Below are 24,009 nucleotides of genomic sequence, written 5' to 3' on the forward strand. Positions count from 1 at the left end.
TCCCCATTGTAGATGGCAGACCCTGTGGCAATCCTGGCTAACATTAGTTTCCTTCCTGCAAGTAACTCCAGTAAAGAACACGTAAATTTCAGAAAGGGAGTTTCCTACCCTCAGATTACTGGCAATTAGGAAAAACGCTTGGCAGATAAATTTCTTTACACTTACTGGATTTTCTACCTTCTCTCCTTCTACATGGCCTTCTCCTTTGACTTTTGTCTTATCTATGTCTATAGGTACAGCTTCCAAGGCCATTACGAGACATGTCATCAGCAAAAGACACTGCTGGGGCAGGACAGATAGCCACTTCATCTGAAATGAGACCAAGTCACAAAAATTAATATAAATGATGTTATCATACTGTACTGATTAGAATTGGTTGACATTCCTACATAGATACCTGTAATAACCCCCTTTCCACATGATGTTCTGCTCTTCAAGGAACACTAAAACCCAAAGAATTAAATACAGCTTTAATTTTTAAAGGCCATTATTATGCAAACGTACTTCCTCAGATTAGAGTTGTGTGCCAAACCTAAGTTGTACTGTAAATGCTAAGAGATTTGTAGCATGTGGAGGTATTATCAATAACAGGTGGGAACACCTGTTTAGGATGTCCAAGTCTCACATAACTAATATTGACATTCCTACTCTGATCATGTCTTTGCTGAATTTATTGACAAACTCCTAAAGACAATCATGGACACTGAATCAGATCTTACTGTAGTAATGCCAGTGGTTTTTATGTTTCAGTAATGGAGTAGTTTGCCTAATTTGGAGTCAAGATTCCTTCCAAAATTTATTTGCAGGAATAGTATTTTACAATCCATGTTATATTCGTATTTCAGGTTGACAGACATTAGTGAAAAGAGTATTGCTGAGGCTGGGGCTTTATTCAGCCAGTCTCTTCTAGACTTTGTTGTCTGATATGGATCTAATTCACACATAGTTTGATGAACATTGAGCACTCTGAGTTCTTGACCTCTATCTTCTTTCCCTCCATCAAATCTGGTTGAAAATAGCTCAATTCAGCCAGAAACTGATAAGATGGAATACTTAAATGGTGTGAATATAAAAATCCAGGTAAAAGAAGTAATGATGGTGATCCAGCATCTGACAGCAAAGTCAGGCTCTTGAGACAATCTGGCCAGTTCAGCCTGTGACACTCCACAGTCTCTGGATAATATATAAAAAGTTTGAGCAAACTCCAGTGCTACATTAGTAACATAATTCACCTCCTGGAACATGAAACTTGCCAGTCAAAGACTGTCTAAAATTAGCTTAGGTATGCCAAAGAAAAGGACATAACATTCAAGAAATGTGCAGTCAAATCAAAAGTATAACTGCTACAAGGCGAATTTCTGTACAAGGGCTTTAGCTGGTCATGCAAGTAGTTCTGTCAAAAGTACTTATGTCCACCAGCAACAAACCTCTTTTTAGGAGGAGAGGGGAGAGGGACAAACTGCAATTACAGTGTCAGTGCCAGTTTCCCTGACTACATGATCTGGTACTTGACAGTGAAACATTGCTTTTGCTTGGATTTACTACAGCAATAAATACACATAATGTTATGTATTCAATATTAAGCATTGCTGACACCCTTTATTCACCCTTATGCAACTACTAGGAAAATTAAAGCACTCTCATAACAAAAAAAAAATAGAAGAGGCATACAAGATGTGCAGAGATACTCTTTCTTTTGTTAGGCGTGAGGAAATAGCTGGAGATAAAAATATATTCACTTATCCATCTATTGTTTTATATGTCAAAGGTTCAAGAATTACAACAGTTCCCAGAAACTGTTTTTTCTTAATCACATCTTCAGCAGAAGGAGCCTAAATGGATTATGCTCCGCAAATACCTGTTACTTTCATTTAAAAAATTCCTAACATCTGCTCATTCCCAGATGGGACAGCAGGAGCTATTGTTGCTGCCATATTAAGCACATGAGATTCAGCATCAGCACTACTGTCAGATCCACAACAAGTCTGATTAGCTTTGCCTAGGTTATGACTTTACAACAAGCACACAAACACAAAAAAATCCAGACCCAGACTGATTCACTGGAACTGGTAAGGTAATTTCTATACTTCTACACAAGCTGTTGGCTTGCAGGGACTTACAGAGCTGATGAGTGAAGGAGTTATTTATTCACTATTGCTTTTAAAGATGCCAAAGTTCCAGTACTTTGGATGGTTTTAATTACAGAGCATTGTATAAACGCTGGGCCTAGGTTTGTTCATTTCAACAGGATTTATTCCCAGGAAATGATAATAACTAACAAATACTAGGTTTTCAAGTCTCCTACTCTTGATGTAGATGCCAAGACTGAGTATTTCTGAGTACCAACTGGATAACTTCTGTAAATCAAATTGCCAAGTTAACAGACTTGTCCAGAAGTCTCAGGCCAGGCCAGGCTACAAGGGCAGATCAACAATGCTGTTGGAAAGTCCCAAACTAGAGCCATCAGTTGAGTCTGTATCCATTAGTAGCACAGCTCATTTTATGTATGGATAACAATAGTGAGTTAATATATCTTAGGCAGGCCCTCAGTTCTTTCAGCTGGCAGACAACCATCACCCTACTGTCACTTAATTTCTTCTGTCTTGCATGGACAAGATCAATTGATTTTGACCTCTTTTTTCCAAAAGTAGATTGACTCTGACACCAGACACTGCATTCTCTGAACACTGATGCTTGTTATTTTATCCTTACCAAGGCATGTTGAAGTATCTGTCAACATACAAACACAGCTAGATCACCACATGGGCTTTAATACAATGAATTGAAGTGGAAATGGCTTAACTTGAGCAGCAGGTTGGATAGAAATAGATAACAGTGTTTCTGTAACAGACTACCTATAACATAAGTATGGCGTGTAGTTGCACAGATAACACATGTTGTGTAAACCATCTCCTCTCTGAACCTGTCATCCATTTATCTCATTCAATTACCCCCTTAGTTTCTGTATTGGAAAAGATGTAAACAATTTATTCTTAATTACCATTTCCATATAATAGCTCTCCAAGAGCGATCAGACATCAGCCTAAAGAGTGCCAGCTTACCTATTGATTCCTTTTACAAAAGCTTTTCCATACCTTTGATCATGCTTGTTCCTCTTCCCCGAATCTTTGCTGGTCCTTTAATGCCTGATTTGAAATAGAACCTTGGGTGGCCTAGGCTACGCTACAGATTTTATTGGAGCACTGTTTCTTAACAAAAAAAGTTTATAAACTCTATAGGTAGGACTAAGAATATTTGCAAGGTGATGGTTCCCTTTCAAAGCAGACTGAGACACAGTTGTGAGGAAGCCACTGTACTTTTCAGATGAAAGAAAACAGGAAAAAAAAAGTAAAAGTGAAGGCAAACACTTAATTCAGTATCTGTCAGCTGTGTGTATTTAGAAAATCAATAGGAGATAACTGAACCTCAAAATCCACTTTGAAAGATTCTGGATGAACAGCCTGGGTAATAAATTCAGTAGACACAGAGTACCACAGCCAAAAAGAGGTGCAGGAAAAACAAAAATCCACCTTGCTGAAATTCTTGAAGAGTATGAATGGGGCAGTCTAGTAAATTCTAAGTTAAAGGCCATAAGCATGTATGAAGTATAGGCAATGCATATGAAACAAAACTAATAAAACTCAAAATATTTATAAAGTATGTGAGTATAATAAATATACATACTCAGCATTTTTAGAACCGTTTTTAAAAGATTATGTATATTTGAAGTATTCCTTTTTAAAAAATAATAGCCTTCTGATAATGCTAAAAATTTGGACCCAAATAGATGGATATTTTTCCAACCAAACTATTTTCATATATACAAAATTACAGTAATAAAAGTAATTTAATATTATTATAGACCACTCTAGTTATGTAAGCTGTGTAAACAGTGTTTTAGAAAATCATTATGTGGCTATAAAATGAGCATGCTCATTTCAGGTAAGACCAACAGGTGAGATGCAGTGAGATGAAGAGAAGCCAGAAACTCAGGTGCTCACCATTGTTCTGGTGTTGACTCATTCTTTGCCTAAGGCAAGTACTAAAGCCAACACTCTCAACAATGACACCCAGCTTTTGATCCATTTTAAAGACATAACTAACCTCTTTAAAGCTCCTGACCCACAATTTCTAGTAACATGAACAGTTGTGGAGACACAGACTCCTGGTTTAGGCTGCAGGGGGACACACTTCAATTTTTAAGACTTTTTCCCTTACAACTCAGGAAACCTGATATATAAAATGTCCGTGCTCAGTGAAACAACTGAGATAAAAGTAACTGTGCTGGTCTGCCAAACCTCATATGAGGGAGCACTGATCACCACCAAATTTAGGATGGACTCTGCAGTAGAATCAACAGAACTTATCTATCAAAAGCCCTAATCAAAGTGCCATTGGGTCTGCTGACTCTGTGAAATACATGCTCATGGGCAATATGGGTTTCCTTGCAAATACCAACCTTTGTAATTACATGCTGTCATACATAATGGGAAATACTGGATGATATCACAATATGTTCTTCATATCTATTTGATGTAATAGGCTGCTCAGGAAAGATTACATCAGGCAGTTTCGTCTCAGGTTTTGCATAGGGTGTTTTTACTGTAGCTTTTTTGATAAAACAGGCTAAAAATTTCACACATACCAGGAAGAATTAAAAGCAGAAGAGTCCAAAATGGATAAGTAAAAAATATCTCTCTCATTGCAGCTGACTTTGCAAACTACTATGCCTAACACAGGATTTCCCACAGTATTTTGAGGAACCCAACTGTCATGTAACAAGTAAATTGGAAATACATTTATTAGAATAAAAAATAATTATCTAGTGAATACAGAGTTATTGTATTTAGGTACCTATTAGTCCAAGACTATAGTCATCAAAATTGCCTTAAGAAAAGCAGGTGACTAAGATTTGCATCAACTTTTAGAGTGTGACAGTCACAACTGAGTCACTGAGCACATTCTACTCTGACCTGTATTAGAGACAGAAACCAGGCCCATTGCAAATTCTAACATTAATCAGCTGCCAGAAAAAAACCCCAGCATGATACTCAAATTCAGCAGCTAGAGGGAAGAGTGAGGAAAGGCAGGATGAGAGGAAAATTGGGGTTCCAGTTTTTGTTCCACTAAGCACTTTACTATTAAGAGTTCATTCCACTCTCAGCCTGCTACCAGCTACCTTCAAGAGTTCTGGACTTCTGAGAAACCCATTCCATGATGCCCATCCCTTCCCAGGTATTTTGAGTGCATCCATGTGTCTGATCCAGGAATGTGGTTTCCTCTGTACTAGAGCCACCAAGTCAACAGTCAATCCTGGTGCTGCAGAAGAGAAGCAGTTGTCAATTTGCTCATTGCCATAAGTGGTACATAAAGCACAGCAGACACGCTCCTGCCCTGCCATGGGGAATGTTATTATTACTATTCTTCCTACTCCTGTACAGTTTAATGCAGTTATGGATCTGCCCAGCTAACTAGTTACTTTCTTAAAGACAGATGGAGAGAGTTAATGTTACAACTGTCATCTGGAAAGTAAGTGATTTTAGTCAAAGACACATAGCCCACCTAGATGAAAAGGTAGCACAGCTGTAATCTGCTGGTATCAGAAATCAATCTCATCTTTCCAATAGGGACAAACCAACATTTCTACTTATAATACATAAAGAGAACTAATCATAAAAGTAGTGCTCTAGAACTGACAAATACTGTAGTTTATAAACAAGGGCAATATCATAAGCATTTGGGGAAAAGGAAAAATAAAAACTTCTCTGACTATAAAGTATTTTAAAAAACAGACCGAGAGCCAAAAGAATGAGACAGTCAGCAGAAAACAGAGACACCAATGTACTTGCATGAACAGAAAAATACAATTGAAAAAGGAAAGCAGCAGGCTGTCTGCCAGCAATCTTGATCTTGATCCTACTAAAGTTAATCACAAATTCCTATCAACTTCAGTGGAATAAGATCGAACATTTGAATTAAAAAGAGCTGCAGGCTTTGAAAGGTAACTACAAAATGCTGCTTCTAAAGTTTGTTCTAGCAACATTAACGCAAGCTGCTAAACATAGCATCAGCACACCTCTTTTATATGGCTGCCAGGTGTTACTAGTACAAACCCCAAAATTTACTTTTCATTAACACCTATTGCCCAGAAAATAACATAATTTTGGTACTGATATCTCCATCACCTTCCTAAAACATATTTGTGCTTTGCAAAGAAGTAACACTCCATGCCAAATTTTCTAAAATTGAGATATGCAAAACCATATAGTGATACCAGGGTGCATATGTAGAAGCTCAGTAAGGTGAGTGATTATGAAGCAAGAATAGTGCAACATTGTAAATGTCATATTGTACATTTGCACTTGCCAAAGCCATGTGTACCATGGTGGGCAATGAAAACATAAATCCATACTGACATAATGCACAAATAAGCCTACCTATTAAAAAAATATTACATATGCCTGCTATATCTGATATGGAAGTAATTAAACCTGTGTGAGACACAGTGCAGACGTGCAGGATGACAGCAATGTTCTCTGTGGTCGTGTACTGTGACTTCCTATTTTTATGCTGTAATTCAGAGAAATGAACAATCTTCATAGGCAGTGCTGAATAAAAAAAAAAAGCCCAAACAAGAAACAGATAAAATAGATCTACTGATTCTCATCTTTCTAAGAATATTCTAACCTCAGTACTAGAATGAGATCTGAGCTATGTAATGTACTCCTTCAGCAGGTTGAGCCAGCAATGTAGCACCTTGAATCTGTTTTCACCTCTCTGAGTGATATACCTGCCCATATATCACAGTTTAAACAGGGAATGGTTATTGATACATGGGTTTTTCCTTTTCTTTAAAAATTATTGGCAAATATATAAACCAATTTTACATTAAATGTTTGAAATTAGGCAGAAACAGATTATTCTTCTGCCATATTTTCTGTTTGGAAACACCAGTGTTAGATCCTCCAGTTTTTTCAGGAGGAGGAGTTGCCACACAGACACTGTAAGCTATCATACCTTAAGAAAGGACAAAGTCAATGAATCAATAGTTAAAGCATTTTCTTCACACTATTTGTCTAATGAGTTAATCTGGCATTAGCACAGATGAAATGTGGCAATAATTTTGAGAAGCAAGTGGAAAAACCTGTTTCTGCTCACAATGTTAAGCTAAACCTCTGGCTGTGGTGAAGATGTCTCTTCACCGGGTCATCAGTCCATAGATCCAGGTTGCTCACTGAAGACATGAGCAGCAAATGACATGAAAAGGGAAATGGCTACAGGCTGCAGTGGTTTTCCCTTTACAAGTTAACACTCAAAATACAGAAACACCTGCATACTTCCCTTCCCAAATGAAAACTCATCCTTTAATAAGTTAATATGCAAGCTATTAACTATTACAAGCTAGCTATTATTGCTATATAATTATATAGAGTATTTCATTATCCTTCAAGTATTATTTTCTCTTCTGTCAAAGTTGTCTACTAACACTATGATTCAGATGTTGCTTTTTTTTTTCTAGCCAATATCCAACAGGTTTCACACTGGACATGCTGTCCTAATCTTTTGTTTGAGCACATCCCACTCAGTTCTCTGCACCAGGAGACGTTCCTTACTTTCTCAAAGAAGCATTTTGATCTTGCACGTAAATAGTTTTATATAAAACAATACCATTTAAGTACATAAAGGCAGCAAAATCCTTTTTTCTCATCCTGTTTACTTTGCTTAAATTCTTTTCTTTTGAATTGGAATTGTTGTATTTTTTCACTGCACTTCAGTTGCTTCATTCTCTTTACAGCTAAAAGCTGGCTGATGATACAACTTCTTTTTTCAGCTTCCCAGAAAAGAGAGCATGCCTTGACCATGCCCAGTACAATGTTTGCTGACAGAACCTCCCTTTAAAAAATGCACTTCAGCTGCTTTATTAAATGAGTCACCCAAATGCTGAGGGATACTATATAGCAATACAAATTATGACTGCTGGAGTGGGAAAGAAGCAATGTTATGTTGAAACAACATAACAATGTAAGATAATATCATGAAACAATACAACTGTATGTCCAAAACCAAAGTGGCATAGAACCAAAATGTACATCTGCTGCTACATGTGCTTAGCTCTGTGGTAGGTAAAGTCTGAAAACTATTTTTCTTCTTGTTGCAGTGTTAACTGTTTATTCTTTAAAAACCTGTGCGCACACACACAAATACACATACACATTTATAATAGCACCTACCTCCAAGGAACTCCCTATCCTTGCTTCAAAAAAACCAAAACATCAGTGTCTACAAAGCTGCCTTACTAACTGAAGAATGATGAAATATTAGTTCTTGTTTCTCAAAGCAACTTGCTTGATTTTATCCTTTCCAATAAAGTTGGCTCAGAAAAAGATTTATGAAGCCATTAGTCAAGCAGAAACTTGTACTGAATTCAATACATACTTGATAAAAATCTTATCAACTTCAAAAGCAAATAAAAAAATATAAATTACTGGTAGAAATACAGCTTCCTGCACTATAGTTTCAGTTCCCACACAGAACATAATACAACAGCACACCTGGAACGTCAGAAATTCCTTTTTCATAAATGCAAATGGCAATTTTGTCAGTGCTGACGTAAAAGCAACCTCAAATATGCTACTACATGCAACCAATGTATTGGCTCAAACTCTATCTCTAATCAAAAAGTATTTCAATTATTCTAACAATATGCATTTTGCTCTAGTCAACAGCAAATGATGATGCTAAAGTAAACATTGAATGCCCCAGGAGTTCAAAGTACTTTTTTCCCCTTTCAAAAAAAAACCCAGAATAACTATCCAGAATAAATCTAGATCTAATGATATGGAGCCAGATTTAAAAAAATATTTAGGCACTTAATGATAGCTGCCTAATGAGATTTATGTCTGCAATTTGCTAATTCCCATTGATTTTCACTTGCTTAGGAACCCAAATGCGCATAAATGTCCCACTCTTGTTTTATAAAGAATATAAAGCAGGAGAAATGCAATCATGAAAAGGGTGTATATATTTTATGAATTACCTATGGTGAAGAATAATTTTTACAACTTAATATGATTAAAATGAAATGTTCTAATGAAATGCAGTTTCTTTCATTCTTCCAACTGTCAAATCACGTAGAGTACGTAAGAGCAAAAACTGTTGAAATGAACATGAATTTTGCCTCTGATTTCATTCGGTTTGGCATTAGCACCTGGTCATGATTTTAGCTACATAAAAGCACACCCCTATCCAAAGGGCTTGTGTCTACTATGTATCTAACAAGAACTTCAGAGAAATCTCTTCTGCTTACTGAGCAATCAAACAGCCCAGAGCACAATACCTCACTAGATAAAACACCTCTGTGCACAAGAGTTCAAATCACAGCAGCTCTGATAGAGGCTTTTAACTTAACAGTAAACGATTTTATCTTTCTTATGTAAAGTGCATTTGTTTAGTCAGCGCAGCACTAGAACTGTGCATCAATATTTCCACATCTCTAACATTTGAGTCAATGTATTTTACATTTTTTATTTTCTCAGAGGACTACTGCTCTCCCCTTTCATGGCTAGCATTTCATTTACATATGTGACAGAAAGCCTCTAACTTGGCTTATACGAACAGAAAGTTTACGTCAGCAGCACTGCCAGTACTATCCAGCCAAGGTATAAAAACTTGGCTTTAGTCTTATTAAAAGAATAATTCTTTTTGTTCTTGTTGCTTGGTTTTATTTGCCTGATGGGGTTTTCTGAATACAATTTCAGATTCCAAATAAATGTAGCTCAAGCAGTATTACAGCATCAAACAAATTTACACCACATGCCTTTTTATCCAACTACTAATGTAAGTTCTAAGCAGACCCAATGGGCAATATTAATTTATAATTTGGTTTCCCTGGGGTTTTTTAATTGTGTTAACTATCTAGGCTAGAAGTGAATGAGATTCACATTGTTCTACACCAACACAATTTGTTTACGGATAGACTTATGCTACTCTTTTTTATATAATTACCTTTCTTATCCTGAAATAAAATACTGCTACCATCCAAGAGATTACAGTGGTGAATAAAAGGTAACCACGGGTAGGAGGTAGGGTGTGTAATTAGGTTAGTAATCTGCAGTCATGGTGGACGTGGCACTATGACTGCACAAGATCATTGTGTAGCAAATGACAATTAGAGATACAACTGAATCCTAAGCACTCACAGAAATGCAGGCTTCTCCCATAAACTATCTGTGAGTTTTAAGCAGAGGTCCATAAAGGTTACAATAAAACCTAGGTTCAAAGTCTTTGAATGGCTCTTCCCTTCCTACCCAGTGTTCACAGAAGGAATCTTCCCTGTTCTGCTCTGTTTGGTTGAGAGGGATGGTCACTTAGGAATTCAGAGTAGAGCTGCACCAATACTGAGTCAACCATAGGACTTTTCTTCAGAGTGGGAGAAAACAAAATGACCAAAGAAAAGCCCACAAAAGCTCCACACTAAAGTTGATCCCATGGGTGCACAGGTGCTTCATTGTTCATATGTGATGGCCTCGTGTTGAAACTACTGGATGTTATCTGTCCACAGCAAATACTTGCAACTCAAACAACAGAGGCTTTTTTCTCCTATGGGCTTCCTAAAAAGTGTTGCCAAACACAAACTCTTTTGAAAACCTTAGACATATTCATTTCATCAAAAAAATGTTACCTGTCTACAGCCATATCTCAACTTTTTTCCTCTTCTGGAATATTTTCTGAGTGCAGTGGCCAGCCTAGCACTGGCATATTTTATGGAGCTCCTCCAGTGGTATTACAGTAATAGTACAGTAAGACATTCAGCTCTGGGGTCCCCAGCACAACAAGGTCATGGATCTGCTGCAGCAAGTCCAGAGGAGGCAACCACGATGATTAAAGGGATGGAGCACCTCTCCTATGAGGAAGGGCTGAGAGAACTGGGATTGTTCAGCTTGGAAAAGAGAAAGCTTTGGGGTGACCTAATTGCAGCCTTTCACTACCTGAAGGGAACCTACAGGAAAGAGACAAGGGAGATGTATTTACAAGGGCATGTAGTGACAGGACAAGGGGGAATGGCTTCAAACCAAAAGAAAACATGTTTAGATTACATATTAGGAAGAAATTCTTTACTGTGAAGTTGATGAATCACTAGAACAGGTTGCCCAGAGAAGCTGTGGATGCCCCATCCCTGGAAGTGTTCAAGGCCAGGTTGGATGAAGATCTAAGAAACCTGGTCTAACTGAAGGTGTCCCTGACCAAGGCAAGGGGGGTGGAATGCAATGATCTTTAAAGTCCCTTCCAACCCAAACCATTGTGTGATTCTATGACAGTAACGCCGAAAAGCTCTGCCCTTTCTAGTAAAATCAGTCGAGTCTCCTGCCCAAGTTTCCCCTGCGGTTGTGGAATTACCAGCCACCCAACATTTTCCCGCTGCAGCTGCTGCCGCTGCCAGCTCTGCCTTCCTTTCCCCTGGCGCTCTACATCGCTCTGCAGCTCACCTACCGCCCGGATCCGCGGGTACCTGCGGCCGTAGGGATGGAGCGAGGGATGGAGGGGACACACACACACATCTGGAGCCGCCGGGGAAAACTTCAGCTGCGCTGCCCCGCACGGGAGGCAGCCCCGCGATTTCACCGTGACCCCCCTGGCTTCGAACCCGGCAGGCGGGAGGGCGGCGAGACCCCCGCGACACGCACCCCACCCCGCCTCCCACCTGGCAGCCGCCCCGCCGCCAGGGCCTCCGCCACCGGCGGGGGCACCGGGACGGGCGGCGCTACCTTTGGGTCCCGCTGCGGCGGGAGAGGAGCCGCTGCTTCTCAACGCCGAGGTGCCTCCTGAGCGCGGGGGCCGAGGGGCGAAGCGTGCCCGGGTGTCCCCCGAGCGGCGCGGCTGCCGGTGCGGTGCTCGGTGCGGTGCTCGGTGCGCGGCGCGGGCGGAGCGGTGCGACAGCCCCGCGGCGGCCCCGCGCCCGTTGCCATGGGCACAGCGCCCGCCCCCCGGAGCGCCGCCATTGGCCGGCGCTGACCCCTCGCGGGCGTCGCGGAGCGCCCCGATTGGCCCGGCCGGGCCCGCCGGCGCGCCATGACGCGCGCGCGCCGCCGAGCAGGGACGTGGCGGGGCCGCGGGGGCGGGGCCGGGCCGGGCCGCGCGCAGCTGACGTCACCGGGGGCGGGATACGGGATCAGGGATATGAGGGATGAGGGACGAGGGAGGGATCTGGGTGTTCCGTGGGTCCCCTGTATCCTCCGAGGGAATGCTGGCACTGTCCTTGCACCTCGGGAGACAACTCGCGCCTTACACCCCGTGGCACCCTGTGCGAAGCTCTCCGTCGCAGTAAATCGCTGCTGTTCCCTGTCCGGGCGTGAGCTGGGATGTAGAAATTCGAAAATGTATCTTCGGGCACGCTTCTTGTTTTTCCTGTTTCTTTTCACTCATTTGAGCCTTCAGACCCGGTTTTCCCTTCCTCTTAGGGGAGAAAAGTCTTAACATCCATGCAGATCGAACAACTTAGGAAATTATTTTCAGCTTGCACATTTGTGTAAGGTTTGATTTGTGTATTTCCGTTCCTACCTCGTTTCAGAGTATGGTATCAGGGTGGGGTTTTTTTGGCAATTATTTTCTGTATGCTCTAGGCGTTTGTTCTACACTAGAAGTGCTCAGAAAAGTGGGTTTTAGTGGGTAGGTAAATGGTAGCTGTGATAGCAAATGCACTGCACTTCCTATGAAATACCAATTTCTGGAATAAGCAGTGATGGTGTCTCAATACTGTGAGCCTGTACTCCCATTTAAAGAGATGTACTGATATGTACAAATTATTGAAGAACTTTTATCACTGTGCATTGTATTTCTGTTACTCTAATTTACAAGATAAGCATCTACAAGTTAATTTTTTTAAGAAACTGTTGCAATAGTTTATACAAATCAGAAGAAAAAATAAATTATTGTGGGATTTACTCGGCCTAGGGAAGAAACTCAAAACTGCCACAGGGTTGAGACTTAATTATAATGGGTCCAAAGTGGTGGCTGAAATTGTAGCTTATGGGTTACGCAGGTAAAATAAAATGGGGCTGTAAACTGTCTATGATGACATCTGTGGTAGCAAAACTGTTAAAGTAAGAGGGCTGACACTACTTTGATGTTTCCCTCTCTCAAGAAGATACTGTTACAGACTAGAAAATCATTTTCCTACGCTACAGTTCACTTTAGAAACAGAGTTTTGGGGTCAGTCAGCATTCTTTACCAGTTTCTTGACTGTCATTTTGGGGACCTGGAAGCACTGGAATTTAGTCAGCTGCAGGCAGTTTGTGGCCTGAAAGATGCCCTGATGTGGGAGAAGCACGAGGATTGTGGGGGCTGAGGTCCCCCCTCTTGGGTCTCGCTCCCACCTGCCGTGCTGCCTGTGTGAGACTGGCTGTCCCTTAGGCACAGGGACCACCAGCTATCTCCCCTCAGGAGCCATTGGCTCCAGCGCCCTCCTCATCCCGTGCCTGGGGTCCCCTCAGCGACACCGTGGCAACAACATTCTGAGGGGGTCAGGGGTCCTCAGTGACACCCCTTCAGCGCAGCATCCCGTGCTGGACAGTGGATGAGAGGGGGCGAAGCATCTGGACATGCCACTGGAGAAGGGAAAGAAGGAAAGGGAGGTGAGCACTAGAACTGCCGATTGCCAAGCATTGCGTGGACTCTTCTTCCCTGTGCCTTGGCTCCGCCCTTGGAGTGTGGAGAACACAAAGCCTGAGGGAAAAGTAGGCACCTGGGAGTGGGGATGGGTTCGGTCAGAGTTGCACCCTTACTCTTTGCTTGTATGAAGGACAAAGCTTTTGTGGCCTCTTGTTTGCCCATTCCAAGAAGGAGCTCTCTCTGCCTTGTTGGAAGAATTGGAGGCAGGTCCTTTGTGGGAACCTTCCAGCAGGTTTCCCGGAAGAACCTGCCCTTTTCAGATGCCTGCCAGAAGGTGGCTTGAAGGCACATTGCAGAGTTTTCCTTGGATGCTGCCTTTGCAGAAGAGCTGGGAGATACTTAATACAAATGAGAGATGTGGTTCAGGCAGGTGGGTGGTGCCAGGGGGCTGGAGCAAAGCCCTTCTGCTGGTGGTGCCAGAGGTTTTGAGGCTGCTGTAGTGCACGCGTGTGTGTGGCCAGTGCAGCGTGTCCGTGTGCAGGATGGGTGCAGTGAGGATCAGGGTGACTGTTAGTTGGTTTTCCTGGAGATGCAACTGTTCTCCAGCTATCTGTCTCCTCTAAAATAGTTGGGGTTATTCAGCCTGGAGAAGAGAAGGCTCCACAGAGATCTTACAGCACCTTCCGGTACCTGAAGAGGGCCTACAGGAAAGCTGGAGAGAGACTTTTTTTGCAAGGGCAGGTAGTAGGGTAATAGTAATAGGATGAGGAGAAATGGCTTTAAACTGTAGAAGGGTTTATTTAGATTTGAAAGAAGGAGGAAGTTTTTTACAATGAGGGTGGTGAAACAGTGGTGAAACAGATTGCCCAGAGAAGTTGTAGATGTACATTTAGATGTAGAGGTCAGGTTGAATAGGCTCTGAGCAACCTCATCTAGTCGAAGATGTCCCTGCTCACTGCAGAGGGGTTGGACTAGATACTCTTTAAGGTTCCTTCCAATCCAACTCCTTCTATGATTCTGTGGTTTTGTAGTTTTAGAAACAAATAACCAGCTGCTGAAAGATAATAATTTCTTTTTTTTTCCTTACAGGCCCCATGCTGTTGTCAGGCCTGCTGCTTGAGTGGAGAAGATTTCAATCACGGCTTTAACAGTTTTCAGGTTGTTTTCACCCTCTCCCAATCACAAGCTGATAAGTACTGTAGCCTAGTTAATTGTGCTACTTATTTTTCTCTCTCCAAAAATTATGTGGCTATTTCAAGTCAGGCTCCTTTAACTGCTTTAACTGAAGGGTGGAGAACCTCTGGGTAGGGTGGATTCCCAGCTTTCTGGGGCTGTGTCAACAACCCCTCCAATGATGGTAACTCTTAAACTGTGCTAAGGCACATGGAAAATGAGGTGATTGCTAACAGCCAACATGGCTTCACTGGGGCAAATCATGTCTGACAAAGTTACTTTAGTAACACAGAAGGAGATGTATTCAGAGAAACAGGCACAATCTTCCTCTAAAATACTTTGAGTTAGAACTGGGGCAAGACCCATAATACATTCAGAAGGCAAGTATAGAGTAAGTTGAGGGAGAACTGTTCTAAAGGTGTAGAAAAGTATTAATGCTGGTACAGGACACGAGGATAATTTTAGACTTGAAGCAACATGGAGAAATCACAAAGAGAAGACAGAAGAGGAATGATATCTTGTGTAAGAAGGAGGTAAGACTTGTAACTTGGTACAAGCAATTTTGATACTCTTAACTGAAGAGAGGGTGCCTTGAAAATGAGATGATAATAACGGACACCAAGAAAAACAGGAAGTAAAAAGTGGGGTACTGTGGTTGCAGCAGGAAGTGTATCACTTACAGCACTTTTTTGGCTTCTCATTTCCAGTAATGGAAATACTCTTTAAAAGTAGAACAGAAAGTCTTGTGGTAATGGACATATAGGGCATATGTATGACACAAATCTCACATGCAGCAAGAAATAATAGAATGTCCCATTAAAGGAAAAGGTAGCACTTGATTTCTGATTCAGTTTTTATTTGATTTCCCATGCAAATCAATATTTCTTTACATTTTACTGTATTTTTTTTAACTTATCTGCAGTTTCTATAACGCCATTCTCTCCGCAAAGCAGATAAGTAGCATCTGAATTTTTGGCAAAGGCTAAGTATCAACCAGATATTTACAAGATTGTGGTAGCAATTTTAAGAAATACTTGTCGTTTAAAATTATATCTGCTTCTGTCTTGTTGTAATTATATGCGTGTGATTATCACTCAGTAACTGCAGGGCGAAAAGGAGCAGTCAACATGTGGGCTTTATTCTTGTGATGTTTAGGGGTTTGGGGACTTTATTTACTGTTATTTTTTATAAACCTTGGACTAACGTGGGGTGGAGAGAAGTCAGCAGTGATGTTTCCCAGCAATTTATACCAGGTCTCTGTGCTTCAGTGTTATCATAGATGTTCCCAAAGGGGGGTACAAAATGATGTGAGAAAGTTTGCTGATGACAGGGAATTACTTAGAGCAATAACATTGCAAGTAAAGCTTTTACTTTGGATCTGCAGAGTATCTGATGATACTCAGTAGCTGAGTGATGAAGCAATAAATTATATGTTAGTAATGTAAACTGATTTGCCTTGAAGAAATGGCAGTCTTGGCTTTTTTAACCCAAAATGGCAAGCTTTGGACTAACTCTCTCACTGCTCAGATAGTGGATGTGTAATAAGAAGGTTCTGTGAAAACATTAATGCAGTGCTTAGTGGAGGTCAAAATAGCAAGTATTAGGAGGAATGGAATTGCTAGGAAAATAATAGTATGAAAGGAAAAGAATTGTTATATTGTGGCATAAATCCATCGTACATCTCTATGGTAAGTATGACATAAAGGTCTACCCTTGTAAAGTAAAGAGTGGCATGATGAAGGTAAATAGAAATGGTCACTATTTTTCATAACACAGGAAAAAAGCAATGCAATCATGTGGCAGATTCAGAGGTACGTGCTGAACATTGCTGCCTGTCTTCCCTTTGTATCGCATGCTACAATTTCTCAACCATCATCTGCTCTTTGAATTTATCCCACCTTTTGGATTGCAAATCAAAGTTAAAGTATAAGCTTTCTAACTGCTTTGTGGAGAAAGATGAGGTAGGATCTGATTTATCTTTAAGAGATTAAAGTCCAGGGCACACTTTTCCCTTTCCTATGCATGTTGTGAAAAGTGCAGTTTTGCTCTTTAGGCACTGTGGAAGTAAAGTGCTATTACCTTGTGATGCCGTGAATTGTACAAGCCAAAGGTCTGCCTTTTCCTTTAGGTTTTTAAATGTGCACCCTCATTAAGTTCACAGATGACTCTAAGTTTGGTGGGAATGTTGATCTGTTGAAGGGTAGGAAGGCTCTGCCTGCCGTTCCTGATGAGAGTTTATCTTTAATTGCAAGACTTAGTCTATATGTTTTCCCCTGCTACTCTTCCGTGGGGAATGTGCTGAAGACTGAATCTTTGAGTCAAAGGGTAGCAAGAGCATTTTGGTCTGGAAGCCATTTCCCCAGTCTTTCTAGACCCTGTCCAGTGTGAAGCACCCTTTTATCCTCTGTTACATCTGATTACATATGAAAGGAAATGTACGTGTTTGTGGACATCTGTAGAATGGTGCTGACAGCTTTGGAATTTGAAAACAAAACACCCAAGTGTATCTATGTGCTCAGTGGAACAGTGAGGTATAGACTGCATGTGTATTTGTTTCTCACATTGAAAAAGAAAAGAGTATTGTTGATGCCCTTGTTGGGCCCTAAGGTTATCTTGTTCCTGAAAAACTTGCTGAGGGAATTTGAATGTTACAGGAATGGGAGGATATGGTTGCAAGTTCTGCTCCATCCTGTGTTGTTTTGGACCCTGGCCATCAGGAAACATTTTGTCTATCTCAGAGATGAAACACTTTCTATTCAGAAGTATTATTATGAGCAAGATGTATAAATAATCTGTGGCAAGGAGCTACTTTGTTTCAGAAAGGGACATCATCCCAACTTTTCCTTTCTTTGATGAAATTTTAAAGAGAGATTTCTACAAAAGATGTGCTGGAGGGGAATTTGCAAGGTTTGCATTGACCTACATAAACCTTAGCTGAACATAAAAGTAGCTTAAAAGTTGTTTCACTCTGTTTCTGTCTCCCTTTGTACTTTATCAACCACTGATCTTTATTCTTTGTTAATTCATACATGTTTAATGCAGCATTGCAAATATTTTTCCTCACTTCCAAAACTATTCATAAAAATAAGATTGGATGAGAATATTTGAAAGAGCATTGTTTGTAATTTTCTTGCCTCTGCTGAGCTTGTATCTAGAAAGTGGAAATACAGTCTTCTACCTACCACAGAGGAATGGAAATAAATCATAATGCAAGTGCTTTCAAAAGCAATTACATATCCTGGAGTAGGAAAACTAACAGATCAGTATAACATTTTGTTGCATAACTTGAGGTTTACTTGAAAAGATTGATTCTATGTAGACATTTGCTTTTGTATCTTAACTAGTAATTTCACCAAATGTATCTAATTTGGATGAAAAGTTATGTGGTTGGCCTGATCGATTCCTGGCATGGGGAGGAGGGAGGAAAAGCAGGAGAAAGACGGTTTGAAGCAAAGGGAACAGAAAACCTTGTGGAGAAAGAAAACCAAAATTGCCATATGCTTATGCACCTAACAGTCTCAAGAATATGTTTTTGCAGAACCAGAAATTAGATAAGGATAGAAAAAGAATACTCGTGCCTTTAAAATAATTTTGGAAACCCAACATGAATTAACTGTGCAACTAAATGACCATCACATTATAATTTCTTCTTACAGGCAGTTTCAATATTAAATATTTTATGGTGGTTAGTGTTCATACTTAGTTTGGGAAATAGGGAAATATTAAGCCAAGAGTTCCACAGATTGTGAAGCAAAGAAGTTATTACAGGTTGTGGAGCAACAGCCACACTGGATATAAAAAACCAATAAAATTCAAAACCTGTTGATACAACTTAGTAGTGGAAAGACTGCCCTGGGAACCAACACCTAAGATCTTCCTAGCATCGGTTAGCTACATGCTGCCCAGTTTTCTGGTGTTGACACTGGATTAAAGGCAGCTAATACAGCCTTTCTTTATGGCATTTGCTGTGGTTCCTGCAGTGTTTACAGTTGTGAAAGGGAGTGGAGATGGAAATATCTGAGAGACAGACTGAGCTGTAAAATAGAGGAGGACAACAACAATAATTCTTCTGGACCTTATTTTCTTTACTTATGTTGTCACATCTTCTGGCCTCACTCCCACATCGTTCCGTATTTTATCCCCTCCTCCAATAAAAAGGTAACATACAAGGTAAAAGTTTTCATCAGTCTATCTGAAAGTGCTCTGCAATTGTTCCTTGTTGTAAAAGTGTTATCAAACTCCTTCTGTGAGCCTCAAGATGCAAGTGTATAGTTTCACTTAAGAAATGGCCATTACCAGGGGACTGGAAGGCATGTCTCACCACAGTCCCTTTTCATCTCTCCTCTGGTGTGTCTGAGCCTCTCTCTAAAACTTCTTGTTCAAAGGAACACAGGGAGACCTTTCAAACCCTTCTGAAGGGTCATCTTTCCCCAACCTACCCAAAAAATCATGCAGTCTCCATGCCGAATGGAATGACAGACTCTACTTGCAGAGATGGAAACAAATATTATTTCCTATGTTATTTTTAAATTAATACTATTCTATGATGTTTTAAGAAACTTTACCAACTGAAGAGACTGCACAAATTTGTTTTAGATACTCGCAGTCTTAAGACTTTATCATCTGGTAAAGGTGAAACTTCTTTCATATTAATGACTGGAGATATAGGATCCCTCATAGGGCTCAAATTTTGGGCAAGAATTGATGTCTTGCATCAAAATAATCTGACTTGCATACCACTAAGTGTGACTAGTAGACTGCAGTCAAGTTATTTATTAATTTCAAGGTTTTCAAGCCAGTGAAGATATCAGCATCAGATTCTTTTAAATCCTTTACTACAGCAGTCCAAAACATTAATTTCCAGTGCTTAATGATCACAGAGGGGCATATGGTTTAAACATGGCTTTAAAAAAAAAAAAAGCTTTCAGTACAAGCTTTACCTCTGTCATCACATCTGTCTGCCTTTTGCCATTAGGCAGACAGTGTATTTACCTTTGAAGTCCTAAGTTTGCAAAGGTGCCAGTCATGCTCTATTAGTACTCCCTAATCTCCATGCATGCACTTAGTTGAGAGAATAATGCAATATTTGTTCTTTAATTTTAAACTAATGGTTTCTAATGAGTGGCAGGGTCTTCAGTGTTGTAAAAGTCTGTTTTCATCTTAAGTGACTGGGGATGGGTCACTAAAATGGTAGATGGTGAAATAACCTAGCAAGCTTATTTCAGTTTCCCTAACCTATATAATTAATTAGGAGAGGAAAAAAATTAAAAATGTGGAAAAGTGTTATTCACTAACTCCAAACAGTGAATTCTCTGAACTGTGATATCTGAAAGGAGATTAAAGTATTTCTGAAGTAATTTAGGGTTAAAAGGGACTTTCTGGAGACAATCTAATACTTACAGAAGAGCCTGTGGGAAGCTGAATATCTGAGCTCTGGTCTTAACCACATCCCACCATGTGGCCTGGTTTTTAGGGGCTAAATATACTCCAGGGTTTGCTGCAAATCCCCTTTATTGAGTGGTCAGATGGAATGTTAACAAATTACATTATGATACCCACTGTCACTGAAACAGATAGTTTAAGCTTTTTGCTCTGGTTCTTTCTGTTCAATCTTCCTTCCTTCCTTCCTTCCTTGCTTCCTTCCTTCTTCTGAATGCAACATAATACCTTTTAAGACCAGCCATTACAGATTCCAAACTCCCAGGGATGTTTTAATTATCCATGGGATCAGCCCTGTCAATTTTGGTGCTAGACTAGAAAATGAGTAAAGCTTAATTTCTACTAAAATCAGATTAAAGAAGGATTCTTTAAATGCCTTCAGTGTAAGCCCTCTACAGCTGTCAAGCTATCTGTCCTTTTCCTTAGAAAACAGTGCATTGACTCCAGAGCTCACGAAACTGTGATGTGAGAATAGGATTTTTAGACTATTTTAGCCAATTGCATTGCATTTGTGATTGCAATAAATTTAGGGAAAAAAAAGAACCCCATCTGTTTCACATCTGTACCTTCTCCCTTTAGAGAAAGCTGTTATGCATACTTAAAAATACCTAGGGAATTCTCTAAAAGGCTGGGTATGTTTCGTATATTTTCGACGTTGAAAAAAAGTCGACTTCTTGTCTGTCTTCAGAACAAGCTATTAAAGTCTCTCTCAACCAAAGAGAAAGGTCAGGGATGATCAGTACTGTGTGTTCTCTGCTGCTCTAGAAAGATGTTCCAGAACCATTGCATGGTTGGGCCATTTTATAAGACTAGCACGTTAATCGTTATTCAGGTTTTAAATGTCACCAGGTTTTAGAAAAATACTGGCTTTTTTACTTAAACCTTGTGGATTTTCAAAGGTTTTTAATATTAGATAGGAGGAGGGCACTTTACTTCACAGTCTCACAACTGAGAGTTGGACTTGTTTTTAATAATGTGAGACTAAGGAGGACAGGATGCCCTTGCTAACAGAGAATGCACAAATAGCTGGAGGATCTAACTTTTCATTAGTGTGGTATTTTAACACAAAGCTTTCATGAGTTAGGGATTCATCCAGGAACCTTTGGGAGATGCCAAAACACTGCGGGTGGATTCCTCCATTGGTTTTAGTGGTACGAAGCAAAGATAATTTGGGGGGTTTAAGGCTATGCTTTCAGTGAAACTACAGCAGAATTTCCATTGATTTAAACACAAAACCAAGATCATGCTTAATGCCATGCTTAATGATGGATTCCTGACTGGAATGATTAATTTCTGCTCTCCCAAAACACTATACAGTATTCTAAGAGAAGTAGTATTTGCAGGTGCCATATACACAGTTTAATATTTTTTTTTCTGAAAGGCTTGGGATTTAGTTAAATATTCACTTCTATTAGAAGTAATATTTGCAAGTGACATATACACAATTAAATCATTTTTTTTCTGAAAGATTTGAGATTTAGTTAAAATGAGGTAACTAAAAATGTTTCCATTTAGTAATTTCTAACAGTCATTAGACCATTCTATACTTTCACCACACACACACATTAACTTAAATACTTGCTGCACTGTTAGATTGGTATCATGGGCAGAATTACCCAATGGCACTTCTGAAATGTCATTCCTTTATCTATATCCTTCAGCTACTCTTCAGTATATTTCTCAAGCAAAGGCCAATTAGTATTCAAAACTTCATATTAAAATTATATTTGGAAAATAAGCAGTTTTCTTAACATTAATACTTCCAATTGCTTCAATACTGCCTGTGCTCTGCTTACTTAGGACAAAGTGCTGTGTTTCTCTGTAGCCTGATGTGTCACTGTTTCATTGCAGAAGGATGACTGTGGATCCCAAGAAGGTTTGCTGACAGGTGATTTCTCTGATACCTTGGAAGACAAGAAAGGACATTCCCAGCATGTTCTGCACACCTACACCTGGGTGCACAAGCTCAATCCAGACAAAGTTCATTTATTCTGATGGATGGAGTATCCACGAAGACTGGGTTTGTAACGAGGCCAGAATTGTGTGGTGTGACAATCAGCTGTCCTCCTGGAAGTTTCTCAGTGAGCTGTGCATGCATGAACACACATTTCTTTTTTTCCTCCCACACACAAAAGCTCTGTGTCAAGTTGTTTGAGTGAGTTGTGACACGTATTAATGTTGTTGGCTTCTAATGTTGTTGGGTTCTTTCCACTGGGGGCTGACTACTGCAATCCCATTGGAAAAGTTTTCCACCAAACTCAGAAATAACTTTCGTTAAAACTCTATCCAGATACCCTCAAGCATGAGTGTCTTTCTACTCATGAATGTAAGCAGCAAAGAAAAGCAATAAATCCCTTTGAATAATGTGCCAGTGCTCTACTGTTATGTAACTGTCATTCCTAAGTAAAAGATGCCTATTTACCAATTAAAAAATAATGGTAAGGATTTAAGGGATTTTTAATTAATTCTGCTGCTTCCAGAATATCTATTAGATAAAATCTGTTGAATTTAGATAATTGACCCTTTACTTGAAAACTTTTTACAAATGTTCTCCAGGAACTTCCCCTACTTAACTTCCCCTATGAAAACCACAAAAAACTGTATACCAAAATACAAGGATTAAGGGCCAGAGCCATGACAGATTCAGACTTGTACGGGGATATGAAAACACCCCGTTGAATGTACTTGATAGGATAATTTCTTTTCACCAATATACACTGTTTGACTACAAATAAATACAGGACATAAGGAATTGTTCAATATTTTTATAATAGTAGAATATTTCCATTGTCTTGAAATGCTTACAGAACTGTGAAGTTGTGTTACTGATGATCATAGGGTTACTACAAGAAGCTTCACGCAATTAACTTATACAACAAAGGAAACACCAGCTTTTATCAGGGAGGACTTGGATCTTCCATGGAGTTGCAGGAATTTGGGCAGCTGGGAGAAGACCCTGTAGCCTCTTTCTTAGCAGCCTTCCAAAGAGATCACCGTGGAAGTGTCTTGTGTAAGACTCCTACAGGTAGTGCTGGTCTGTTTGTTTTAAACTCTTTGATACAGGATAATTCAAGTGGGTAGTCAATATGAAGTTTTATCATCCTCTGTCCTTGGATGTCTCATTAAGCATGACTTGCTGTCATTGGGATTTTAAATGCCAGAAGGCTTCTCAATTACCTCAATTATCTTTGCCCAAGGAATGATTGCTATTTCCAGGCACGCATCCTGTTGCCCGCAGTTTCTCACTCAGGTTTTTCTGGCATCATTCTTACATTAATAGCCCTTACCACAGCATACATCAGACTAACAACTATCCCACGGTACCTCCTGAGCACACTGCAGCACTGACACAGTTCCTGCATGTGTTCTCTAACTCTCCTGCTTCCACCCTATTCTAGGAACTATTGGAAGCTTCATTTTATTTAAAACCCTCAAATTATAGAAATCGTGCATATCACATAGAACACATTCTATCCAAAAAACATTTATTGAAATTTCTTCTCTGATTAAATAGACCATCTGTAAAAGGGAGTTGTATGGGAAAAAAAAAGTAGATAAAAAAGTTATCACAAAGTATTTACAGAAAAACAAGGAGTGAAATGTGTCAAATTGGGTGAATATGAAGAATATTTTATGAATTTCAATTGTATGCCCTGTCATGCCATTTTGTATAGAATGTTGCCTAAACTGTATGGGACATACAGTTTCAGTGCCAAGATCTATAGTAATATTTTGGCTTCTAATGCCTAAATTCCCATTTACTGAAGCAGGACCTGGGTCCTAAGAAAT

The 24,009-nt window shown here is 39.9% G+C and overlaps 1 protein-coding gene and 1 long non-coding RNA gene across 2 annotated transcripts in view; one reads left to right on the forward strand and one right to left on the reverse strand.

Annotated features, from left to right (window-relative positions):
* NUCB2 (nucleobindin 2) overlaps positions 1-11,930 on the reverse strand; it is a 29,212-nt gene extending 17,282 nt beyond the window's left edge. The window contains exons 1-2 of the mRNA XM_051803973.1: positions 11,766-11,930; positions 166-309 (exon numbers count right to left, since the gene is read on the reverse strand). Of these exons, the coding sequence (XP_051659933.1) occupies positions 166-309 (144 nt within the window). The 5' untranslated portion in view covers positions 11,766-11,930. The remainder of the gene's footprint in view (positions 1-165; positions 310-11,765) is intronic.
* A 148-nt stretch (positions 11,931-12,078) lies between these two features.
* LOC127478401 (uncharacterized) lies at positions 12,079-23,764 on the forward strand. Its single transcript, XR_007907217.1, has 3 exons — positions 12,079-13,631; positions 14,698-14,766; positions 22,072-23,764. It is a non-coding gene; the product is annotated as an uncharacterized LOC127478401 (long non-coding RNA).
* The last annotated feature ends 245 nt before the right edge of the window (positions 23,765-24,009 follow it).

Source organism: Manacus candei, unplaced genomic scaffold, assembly GCF_025592945.1.
Source record: "Manacus candei isolate 608988 ecotype Guabito, Panama unplaced genomic scaffold, ASM2559294v1 h1tg000060l, whole genome shotgun sequence".
Classification (NCBI taxonomy): domain Eukaryota; kingdom Metazoa; phylum Chordata; class Aves; order Passeriformes; family Pipridae; genus Manacus; species Manacus candei.